The sequence below is a fragment of the Oxyura jamaicensis genome, chromosome 8 (assembly GCF_011077185.1).
Source record: "Oxyura jamaicensis isolate SHBP4307 breed ruddy duck chromosome 8, BPBGC_Ojam_1.0, whole genome shotgun sequence".
Taxonomy (NCBI): domain Eukaryota; kingdom Metazoa; phylum Chordata; class Aves; order Anseriformes; family Anatidae; genus Oxyura; species Oxyura jamaicensis.
Genome location: NC_048900.1, coordinates 5,675,257 through 5,687,304, shown reverse-complemented (window position 1 = coordinate 5,687,304; position 12,048 = coordinate 5,675,257). Strand labels below are relative to the sequence as shown.

General features: G+C 37.0%; 1 protein-coding gene across 2 annotated transcripts; it reads left to right on the top strand.

Moving 5' to 3' along the window:
- Positions 1-848: 848 nt before the first annotated feature.
- On the top strand, positions 849-11,030 carry AKNAD1 (AKNA domain containing 1). Of its 2 annotated transcripts, XM_035332905.1 has the most exons (15): positions 849-1,616; positions 2,169-2,298; positions 2,411-2,562; positions 2,676-2,735; positions 3,205-3,338; positions 3,662-3,797; positions 4,123-4,280; positions 4,769-4,862; positions 5,428-5,519; positions 6,898-6,983; positions 8,175-8,294; positions 8,379-8,489; positions 9,327-9,408; positions 10,277-10,358; positions 10,750-11,030. In XM_035332905.1, exons 1-15 carry the CDS (start codon positions 876-878, stop codon positions 10,867-10,869), a joined length of 2,298 nt encoding a protein of 765 aa, XP_035188796.1. In that variant the 5' UTR covers positions 849-875; the 3' UTR covers positions 10,870-11,030. The 2 variants fall into 2 exon arrangements, with proteins under 2 accessions (XP_035188796.1, XP_035188797.1); XM_035332906.1 differs by lacking the exons at positions 5,428-5,519; positions 6,898-6,983 and having other exon boundaries at positions 9,338-9,408.
- The last annotated feature ends 1,018 nt before the right edge of the window (positions 11,031-12,048 follow it).

Here is a 12,048-nt window from a genome sequence, read left to right as displayed (position 1 = left end):
GCCCTGCGGGGGAAGCCAATGGGAGCGGCGAGGGGCGGGGCGCCGGGAGGCCACGCCCCGCGCGGGGCTAGGGGGCGGGGCCAGGAGGGGAGGGCCGGGGAGCGCTGGCAGGGAGCGGGGCGCACGCGGGGCGCGGGGCTGAGCAGCGGCTGGAGCTCCGCGAGCACGTCCTGCCCTTTGTGACAGCGCCGCGGACGGAGAAGCAAGGGCAAGTGCCTGGCGCCGAGCTCCGTTCTCCTTTCCCACCGCTTTCAGCACTTGCCTCTGTTCTTCTCCAGTATTTGCCTCTCTTCCTTCCCTGATCTGGCTCTGTTTTTACCCTACTGTAAGTGTGGAAAAAGGGGGGCAGGTCTAACTGTCAAGGGGTACGGTTCTGGTTTACCCATAAATAAAACTGCAGGAGGTTTAAGCCAGAGGTAAGTAGATCCTATTCTCAACTGCACTGACATCTCCGTAAGTTGCTGCTGCTGCCACCTTACAGCTTTTGATCCATGGAGTAGAGAAAAGCTCTACCCCAGCATCAGCGAGGAGAGGGTATTCATAGGGCAGACAGATGGGAGATGGAGACTGTCACCGAGCAGCTGAGAATGCAGGCGCACAGCTCTCTCCTAACGAAATTCAGCTCTGTGACAGGCTATACTGCCGGGGAGCAGGACGACTTGCCTTATGATGGAGATGAAGGGCTAACCTGTAAATACAACAGGAATTCAGAGGATCTGCGTAATTGCATAGAAAACATTTCCCATATTTTAAGTTCATCCTGTTCTGAAGATAACAACAATAAAGCAGCAGCAAAGTATGAATCTCATCCCCAACCTGAAGGTGTCATGGATTATCACACAGCTTCCTCCCCAACAACTGGAATTTTGGCTGAAATGCCTGCAAGTGAAGCTTCCTTTAAGAAAGAAGTACCAGGCAGTGGTTTCGGTAAAGCAGACGGCAAGGAACATCTCACTAACTCGAAGATGTCCAATGTCCTCTTGCGTCATTTTCCTGAAGGAGAGTTACTAAACACTTGTCAGCTAATTGAGTGTGAGACCATACCAGAGACGTCCTGTACTGAAAGCATTGGTGAAACTATGACCAAACCTGAGACTTATGAACATGGCAAAGGCCCTGCAACACCTGAACAATGGGCAATGAAACTGGAAGAATATCATTTAGAAAAGCATGAGGACTTATGCACTGGTGGGAAAAGTGTGCTAAATGAAAATCAATTTGTTTCAAAGAGATCTATTTCTTCTACTGTTACCTGTGGGTGCAGACATGACAATTCACAGCTGAGTAACGAGTATGAAGACACACACATCTCTCACAACACAAAGGAACAGAGAGAACTGTTTAGGAAAACAGTGTCATCTCATAGGCTCATACACGGCCAAAGTGAAGTTCACCATTGCCTTCCTGACTTCTCTAAAGTTATTTCAAAACTACAAGTGCCAAACATAAATGAAGATATCAAACCAGTTCCTACAATCGAACCAACAAAATCCTTCCCTATGTTGCTCAGTCAGTCAGTAACTGTGGACAACATTCTAGACAATAACTGTTTTCATTCTGTTGAAGTAGAGGATCCAGAAGAAATGAGAATTGCAGAATTGTTACAACAGCTCAAGGTAATTAAGATGCTTTAGAACACTGTAAATGTTTGTCAAGAGTGATGTTTACCATACAAAGATATTCTGTGTCAAGTAAAATGTAACATGACTAATTCACAAAAGCATTCCCCAGCTATCAGCAAGTGTATCTCCCTTCTGTTAATAATTGCTTTCACATAGTTTTGTGGCACTGAATTTCTATGGAGCTTTCATGCCCAGTTAATGATGTGCTGAAGTATTATTTGTGATTGCAAAGCATCCTACCATTAGCAAATTAATTCATTCTCTTATCTCTAAGACTATGAATATTCCCCCAAACTGTTGTCACCTTTATATCGTACTACCCATTTACACAAGTTCTCTGAACGTGGATTTCCCTGACACTGAGTTGAAGTATGCCAGCATTTATACAGTGAGATATTATCCATACTGAAAACACAGCAAATTATGTGGTGCAGTTATAATAAGCATCTCCTTAACAACTTGTCCTATGTATTTCTAAATCTTTTAGTTAAATGTTCGCAAGGGTTCTATGCCCTGTTTCTCTAATGGAAGTTCTCATTTTAACAGATACTGCCTCAGTCAGATTTTGCAACTCCAAGTTTTGTCATGTACTCGGGGGGCGCTGGGACATCTGCTGAAGTCTTTACAACACGTGCTCCTAACGCTACACAGGCCACGCAAGACTTGCCTGATCCAAGTAAACAAAGTGGCAGTAACTATGCAAATGACTCGTTTAATGCAATTTGATAGTACTTTTGGGCAGATGTTTTTGGCAGAAATTCTAACTGATCTTCTCTTGTATCATATAGGATTACCACATGGGACAATGGTATCAGCATTTCCAGCAGCTGGTACAGTACAAGTACACTGTCCAAGTCCTTCTCATTTACTGCCAGAACTAACACAAGGAGAAAAGATGTCTCAAATACTAAAAGAACAGACAGATCAACTGAAAATTAAAGTAATAAAGGGCTCTGTTTCCATACCTGTTTTGCATTGATGCTCAAATTGTATACCCATTTGGAATGCTCATTTTTAAAATCCAATATAAAAGTCTAGTATTTTCTCTTGAAGGTGGAAGATTTCACTAAACATATGACCCACGACACATTCGTTTCACAAGACAATTACCTGGTAAATTAATATATTTTCAGAAATGTTCTTGAATAGTCTATAGACTTAAAATTTTCTGGCAAGATATTCAGTATTTTCCTGAAATAGACATTAAAAAAATCTTTGTGTCAATCTCAGATTTAAGTTGAGTTTAAGAAGCAAAAATCAAATTGTTCAGTGCGTGGCTGAATTAGATTTCTTTTCAGGATTTACAATTCAAACCTATCAGTTAAAGGCCTTAACTTGTCATAGAAGCTATGAATTTTGACATGCAGAGCATCAGTTCTGAAGTCAGTTCAGTATTTTACTTGTACATAACTGAGCAGCACAGTGTACTGGGTGGGCATATGAGATGCAGTCCTGTTCTAATTCAGAGCAGTAGCCCAATTCTTACCAACAGCATCTGGCTTACATAGCATAACTATGCTTACTATGACTTACTAATGAAAATGTAATTTACTATTGATTGAATTATTTCTCATTGATGAAGGCATTAAATCAATTGAAAAAATACCTTGATGCCTTGGAAAGGAGTTACTTAACTGCTAGAGAGGAGCACCGTGTTTTACAGCTGCAGAACTACAAGGACAAGTCTATCCACGTTGGAGAGTTTGATCCTGAAAGGTTAGAATTTAAGTGCTAAGTGTTGCATCCATATATTTTCCATATTTTGAGTGTCTTACATTTATCCATTAACATTCTTCAGAGGTGAAAACATTACCTTTATATTACATGGAGTAAGCTAGAAGTGATTTGGCCAAAATTCACGTCAGGCTTTACATATTGCTGTTATAATTAGGCTATCTAACGGATTAATTAGAGTACTTAAAAGAGACTCAGTTAACTTCATTATTTTCTCCCCCCTGGCATATTTAATGCAATACCAAAGATGGTTATCATAGTAAGAAATAAAAGTTTCACTAGCTGTGTATTGTGATTGGTTTTAGAAAGGTGGAAGGGGAAATATTTAGACTTGGCATGCTGCTAGAAGACATCCAAGAACAAACTGACGATTGCAAATACAGCTTGGCTCCTTCACTTATTTCTGATGAATCTGCCCGTTCATCGGATCTTCTTTGGGAGGTAATTATGAGTTTTATCATTTAAAGACTATATTTTACAGTTTTACTGAATAAAATCTCAGTTGTATGTTTTCCTCTAACATTTGTAAAGCGTGACAGTTTTGGATAGCATGTCACTTCAAAGAAATCTTTTTTTCCATGAAATATCTGCTTGATTAATCTTGTTAATTTTAACAGAAAATTAAGAGAGCTTTCATAGTCACTGTTTTAGAAACCAATCTTCTCTGAATCCCAAACTAGAGGCATTCAGGAAATGCTGGCTGGTAGAAGTCACGTGCTTGTGATACACTGACCATACACCACCGTCCTATGGTTACTTTGTACAGAGCCCAGTAGTTTCCAGCATTACTGATCCTCCAGAAGAAACCACATTTCTTCACAAGAACAACAAGGGAGAAAATACAAGCCAGACAAGTGATGTAATCCCACAAACAAATCATCTGTTTTCTTCAAAAGCTGAAAAGTGCCATCTTTGTCCTCACACGTAAGTATAAAACTGACAGCTATTGAAGTTATTAAAACTTTTCCATAATTATTTGCTGAGTACAGAAAGTTGGGATGTCTAAAATATCTGAAAGTAAGTAGAATATTCCCAGATGACACTTATTAGAGAATTCTAAACACCCACAGATTCCTTCCAGCCTGGCATTACTACTTTGAGGCCTTTCCTGAAGCCAACCACTACCAGTAGTTTCACTAGGAGTTGTCATATCTCTGCATAAAAATTTATGGCAACCACACTAATTCAGGATGTGAAACACTAGTCTAAATACAACACTGGTACAGAAGAATTTGTATTACTTTTTTAATTAAAAAAGTGAGGGAATGTAGATATTTATATGATTAACCATCAAAACTTTGTGAAACCACACTAGAGACAATCTCCACCCTTTCAGAGAGTATTTCATAGGTGTTAATCATCTCAATGAGATTAGGAAAGTAAAACAAATGTTTTTTCCTTAACCAATTCAGGTTACAAAAGAGAGCTGAATCAACTTCTGGAAGAGAAACAGAGCCTCTGGGAAAAGGTTATCTGCTAGCAAGCAAGCATTCTTCCAGTGTAATGGTATGAGATCTGTTTGCATATTCATTTTAACTTAGATGAACATATTTAGCTTTAAAATTATTTATGGAACATTCTTCCCCTTTTTGCACAGAGTGATGGCTCAGCTTTTGAGATGCTACAGTCTATCAGAACACTGCTGAATTGGTTTCACAAGGAAAAAGTTAAATCCCAACTTCTGAAATTTGTGATCAAGTTCACTTCTCTTAGGAAAGATTTAGCTGTGTTTACTGGCCTGCCTTTGTTATTTGTTCAGAAGGCAATTCCTTGCTTACAACATTTATTTTAATTTTGAGGCAATGAGAGATGTGAATGAATATAGGCTAATCCCTCTCAAAGCTACGTAAGACTTCCCATACTCCCAACTTCACGGATTAAGAAGTGTTCTTACGGTGTCCAGTCTGCTTTACAGTTACAATTGTAATAGATGAAATTGTGGAATTGATGGCAAGTAAAGCAATACAGAAAAAATGTACACCTGATGTTACTGTTCACACTTATCCTGTTTGATGAGTACGCAGTAATGTAAACAATACTATCGGTTTGTTTTGCTTTCTGGGTGCTACAGAGATTCCTTTCACCAGAAGAAAAAGGTCTTAGATTCCATACTCAGGGTACATTAAATCAAAAATGTAATGCTGATGAAGAAAATAAGAAAGGGTAAGTGTATTGTGTGTTTCAGCTAGTCATAGACAGTGTTTTCTATAGCTAAATGTACTGATACACGCACGTACACCAGTCTTGCTCTACACTGGATCCTGCCCAGAACACTGAACATTTAATACATATAAAATACAAGGATGACCTGTTTTCAAGAGTATTACTAGTTAATCACAAAGTACGTGATACAGCAGACCAGTGGAGAAAGGGCAAAACTCCCATCAATTCTATTAAAGATAGGAGTATTTTCATATTAAAGATGCCCATCTCACTGGACCGCTGTAAGGCCTGTGGTACTTAAAGAGCACAAATAAATTTTAATTGTGCATGAAAAGAAGAGACTTTGTCCCTCCCCCCCCCTTCAGTGATAAATGACAGCACTCTGAATAAATGTAAGTACAAACTATTCAGCAACTAAAAATATTTGAAATTATCATTGTCATAAACAAATATGGTAGACCTGGAAGAAGAGCCTATTGATACTTCTGCATATAGTTCAAGTGTAAAGGCCAATCTGTAGAGTTTCATTTACAGAAACGTCAACAGGATAAAATAATTCTACATGGCTTATTTGGGAGTTTGACGTTTCGGCAAATTAAATCTCTATCCAAAGTCATACCTTATGATAACATGCATCGTAGAACGCAACAATACTCTTCTAAGTTTGCTGGCAGAAGAATGCAAGCATAAGAGAAAAATGCTCTCAGACTATTCTGAATAAATAATGCTTAAATAGTAAAACTCACCTAACTTCATTTTTTCCCCCTTTCTGTCATTTAAGAAAAAATGAACTCAATCTTCTGATCCTTGTTTTCATGAGTGGCTGGAAACACTTCCAAATAAATTTGAGGATACTTTATGCCCTGTTGAGAATACATGTCAAATATGGCAAACAAGGATCTTTGATCTTGTTCTGTCAGAAGGTACATCCCAAATACTCCTCTAATTCCGCAAAGGCCGTAAAATTAAAACCTTAACTTAGCTCAAAGTTACTAAAAAAAACTGTATCATCCTTTCCATTGATAATACTATTATAGCATGTTTAAACACTTACATGTAAATGTATACTGTTGTATGCTACATTGCTATTCAAAGCTGCAGTTATTACTTCACTTTTAGGTATGTTTAACTGCTCTGATAAGGCAAGGTCTTTTTTGACAGACTGTGTTCTTGGACAAGAAGTCATTATTTTGTGATTGGTTTATTTTTCATTAAAGCTTCTACTTCCCACCTTTTCAGAACAGTGACACAGAGTTCTTTCTATAAGTACACCTGATATCTTCTCAGTTAAGAATTGGTCAGACATTATTTTATGTTCATAAGACTCATACAGGTATTAAGATAAAATTAAGATATCATTCTGTTTCCATGCTCAAAGAAATAAAAACATCCAGGAAAGGAAAACTGGAGTATGTTCAATCTTCATTCAGAGAAAACCAACTGATTTATCAGATACAAATCTGAGTAAGTAGTGATGCGATACAAAGGTCAGAACCCTGTGCTTATACCTCCTATTCAATCTTCTTAAGAAACGCATTCCTGTCACATCTAAGCAGCGTGAAAATTGTTTCGGAGTTTCGACAGATGTTACTGCTTAGCACAGCACAAGGCAATAAGAACACAAAGGACTTTTGAGGAGATCCCATCAAATCCACTCTTGGTCAGTGACGGACCAAGAGGCAACAGACAACCTACAGCAAAGGAATTGCCATTTAGATACAAGAAAAAAGTTTTAAGTCTGGGTACAACCAAATATTGAAACAAATTTGGTAATTAAAACATTTCACATTAAGATTTCCACTTTCATTTTTGGGATTCAGCTTCCTTACTCTGCATGAAAATCAAGAATGGTTTTTTAAAACTTTCTTCCATTCAGGATAGAGACAGACTGGAAGTGCTCTCCTTCCTCAGTCCAACTCCTAATAGTTTTACCAAATGCAAATCAGAGCCTACACAGGCTACTGTGAATGAACTAATTAAATCAGCTGACATCTAAGACTCCAGTTCTTAGAGGTTCACTAGGAATCTGTAAGCATTTCTTTCTCTTAGGGCATCTTAACTTTATCTTTCTAATGTAGAATACTCTGAGGCTGTCTGACACACTAAAAGAGCAGCATGAGCTGTATTCGATTTAGCCTGAAATATCACCATGTGGGCTGTTCATGCTTTAGGCCTACCTTTTGTCCTTGACTTCTCCGTGATGTCCTTTCACTTTAATACAATACACTGGGGCCATTATTCTTAATGCTGATTTGTGCAATATATAAAGCAGTGCCGTACTATATCCTCCTAACTTCTTTGTGATGTTCCTCTTGGGCTGCACTGTTTTCACAATGCTTCAGCTTTCAGTGATTTTTAACCTCCGGAATAAAAACCTAAGGACAGTGAGAGGGTGGGTTTAGTTTTATAAGAACACTTCTGGGACTGGAAACAACAACATCTGCATTTGAGGCTTAGAGTTAAAGCTGAAAGCCAGTCTTTACAGCTCAATCCCCACCTGTAAAACGGAGGAATAAGAACTTATTCTAACTGCAGTATTGTTAGTGACTGGGAAGGGCTCAGATATTACAGTGCTGAAAGCCCAGTAATTGTTTAGGTACAAAGGCCAAAACTTATAATATTTCAGATTTTTAATATCTATTTTGGGGATTTTAGGCAGTGACTCAGAAGACATCTCAGCCTGTGATTCTTATGGTTCACAAAGTGAGGAATTTATGGAACGTGAGACTGAAAGGTACAAAACATTCAATACAAGATTACATCAAGATAAAAAAGGTAAAACGACTGTAAAAAATATCAAGATCTACAAATTACTCTTGTTTATAGTATTCTACTTTTTAAACATGTCTTTGTTTTCAGGATTTATGTTCAGATGCCCTAGAGAAAGCAGTTATCAACTCAAACACAGGAATTACAAACAGGCTGTTCAGTCTTGTGCCCTGTGTAGAAATAAAAATTCTGGCTCAACCTGTAAGTATCGTTTGTTACAGAAATATTTTAAATCATGGGCTAGATAATAAAGATCAAAAAGTCATATTGCTCATGTACCAAGAAAAAATTAGCATAAGAAACAGCACTATGGCTAACCAGTAAATGGGTATAGATAGTGCAAAGTGAAATTAGCAAATCCAACCTTTACACACCTGCCTGAGTTTAATCCTTATGCATGACAGCTTTCACCTTCTCCAGTTCTGAAGAGTCCTGTATTTCACTTCAAACAGGAGCATCTCCAGCACTGCATGGAAGAACGCTAAAACTGGGCATTACCATGCCAACCTTTTCAGTACTAGCTGTTACTGAATGTAGCATAAACAAGTATTGAAAGGAAATACCAGCTCTACACTGAAATTGTGTGTCATGCAGAGTTAAGGAATACCTATTTTTTAAAAAACATTGAACATCTAGCTTTTAAATCAATTATCTTAGACTCTACTATCTGTACTGTAGAAAGATATTGCAGGCAGAAAAATTAATAAGTTAGCTACTTCTCTGTATTAAGACTGTAAAACCAAATCAAAGCTATATTTATATAATTATTAGGATTATGATAGTCTGATGATTTGACACTTTACCCGTGCAGTCTTTCACTGTATGAAATTAAATACAAATCTATAGATCATTTGTTGAAGACCTAAATTCAACAGGGAAACCAAGAGGGAAAATTTGGCCTCACTTAAAAAAAAATCATAACGTATTCAAATTTTAATTCAGCAGTGACATTGAGTTGAATTTATGCTAAATAGAGAAAGATGTTAAATATATAGAAAATACATTTATCAGTTTTAAACACGGCCTCAATATCTTAAGCTTATGCGCAGAAGAGAATCTCCACTCAGAAGACTCGAATAAAAAAATGGCCCCGTGAACTTGTAAACAGACTTTCTGAAAGGTAAGCTGTAGTAATAAGTGTGTGGCACAACAGAAAATACCATTAATAAAGATCCAGCATGAAAAATATTCAGCACTATTATAAGCAGGGGCAGTGCTTTATCTTTTCCAGAGCACACTATCTTTTAGTTTAATGAGTAAAATTTAAATATATTTACCAATAAGCACAAATGTAAATAACTCCTGGAGTAGTTTTTCAATGGTTCTAGTTTAACAAAGCAACATCTGACCTCTTTAGCTGACATATTTATTCCGAAAAACAAGACAGAATTAGGACTGCTGTAGCAAAAGCAATTGCATATTAAGTGTTACGGACTTGTTTTAGGGATCTGTGAATGGAAACATACTGTTAACAAAGTGTGGTGTGTTTTTGTTTTTAGTAATTTGTTAACATTAAATTTCACTCTGAGGAATAAAATGGATTCTTAACTATCATTAGCACAGATGAGATAAACCGAGGCAAGTTTTGCAACCATAGTTTTTGATGGCATTACTGAGTAGCAGTAATGGCCTGAAAATACGGTAGTTGCACTTGAGTATCAATGGCAGACTACTCAGAGAAGGTTACAGCACTGAGACAACGATGCTAGAGAGATTTCCTAACTCTTAACTGGGGGATGTTTTCTGTCTTACTGCAGTACAGATGCAATGCAAATTATGATTAGCTGTATTTTTACAGGTAATTGAAAGATTCTTTTCACTGTAAAGTTAACTTGCAAACGTGTTATCAAGGCGTATATATCTAATTCACAGTTTAAAATAATTTTGCATGTTTTATTATATACTTTATATTTAGACGATTTTTTAGGTTGATGAATCCTCCTTTTCAAATGTGTATGATAAAGTTTTCCTTTCTCATCAATATTTAGGAATGTCAATGTCAAGAAGCCTGCCAGAAACAAACCTGCAATCATCATCAGAAACAGAAATACCAATGATTTCAACGCAAATGTAAGACTTCAGAGTGAAAATTAAAAGCCATATAATTATCTTAAAAAAAAAAAAAAAGTCTACACCATCATGGAACTGTTTAAAATACCCTTTCTTAGCACACCAGTTATTACCATTTAAGCTTGTCTAACCCATTTGATAATAATGGGACAGGAGAGAGTTTAAAAAAACAGTTCCAAGGCTGAAGTTTTCCATGCTAATTTAAAATAACGATTTATTACACTCAAATCTTGGAGTAGTCTACCACAATTTTTGTTTTAAATTTGTCAACATATTTTTAGAGTAGACCTGTTGAAAATGCTATACAGAACCTTAACTGGACTTCACTTCCTATTTCATACCTTTGGAAACATTCGTACTCAGCAAGGCTGTATTTTATTATCCCCAACAGATTTTAAATTCTACCCTGGATCATGCCATACAGACAGCAAACAGTCTGAAGAGAGCTACAGAACGAATGGTACAAGCAATTTCAGAAGATCTAGATAAAGTTGCAAGAAAACAGCTTTAATTATGCAGTTTCAAATGTTGTGTTGTTTTGATGATTAATGCTGAAATATCAGTGTGTCTGCAAACAACAAATAATAAATACAAAGACTGGGTAGTCAGCTAGCTTTGGTTCTTTCTATGACCATCAACACTAAACTAAATCAGAGCATACTGGTACTCCACATCCTTGTGGAGTGTCTGAAACTCAGTTTTCAAACTCAGAGTCTGAACTAGAAAACAAATCACTAATTCTAATAAGAGTCTTTGGTATGTTGGCTAATACCTATTCCTGCTTACAGCTGCCTTCTCTAAGAATTCACTTAAGCTGGCATTACAAAAATTGATCTAAACGAGCAAGGTTGGCTTTTTGACTTTTGCTTTCCCCCTACCCCAAACAGCAGAATAAATATCTCATTCATTACATATATTTTCTCTTCAGACTTTATAGCAGCTGCGGCATGTGAAGAAGTGCAAACAGCCTCTGCATCTGTAAGCATCCTGCTAGCATACCAAATCACTGTTAACGTATGTAATTATTTTGGTTTTAGAGTGTGCCGCATTGAGAGTGCTTTGATTTTAAGATACCCCTCATGTCTCAATTACCGAGTAATACCATTTGTTGTCTTGTGTATCCATAACAATTAAGCGGTTCTTTCACTGTGATGGTCTTACCTTGTCCAATATGTTTGAGATTTTAGCTGATGATGTTGGCTGCAGAATTTTAAAAATAATGTAGATATACAGAAGAAGAAGAGCATGATGGATTCCAAAGCCACAAATTCTTAGTCTCATATTTACCATGGATGAAGCACTGAGCTATTGATAGCATTTAAACCCAAAAAGCAAAACACTTGAAGAAAGTTTAAATGCTGACTGTGGGAAAATAGTACAACACTTCAAGTTGATGTTTCTTCAACCATATACATAAGTATCAATAAGTATACATATACATAAGTATCAATACAATGGGTTTCATATGACTTCTCAATTATTTGAGTCCTTAAATAGGACACTGATATCAGTTATTACATTCTGTTCTTGCTGCTTTTAAATCATTTATTTTTATAATTTATAAACTGTTTTGAAGGAAGGAAAAAAAACTGTTTGACCTTTTGCCACCTTCTAATTAACTTCAAACAAACTTACCTCTCTTAACCTAGTAGTTAACCTGAGGGCAAAAAAGGAGGAAAAGAAAACATGT

Bases quoted from the DNA above. Each gene is read 5' to 3' on its own strand.
- AKNAD1 (XM_035332905.1), top strand. From the start codon at position 876: ATGCCTGCAAGTGAAGCTTCCTTTAAGAAAGAAGTACCAGGCAGTGGT. The intron at 3,339-3,661 runs GTTAGAATTTAA...GATTGGTTTTAG, and splicing joins GGAGAGTTTGATCCTGAAAG to AAAGGTGGAAGGGGAAATAT. The intron at 6,984-8,174 runs GTAAGTAGTGAT...TGGGGATTTTAG, and splicing joins TTTATCAGATACAAATCTGA to GCAGTGACTCAGAAGACATC.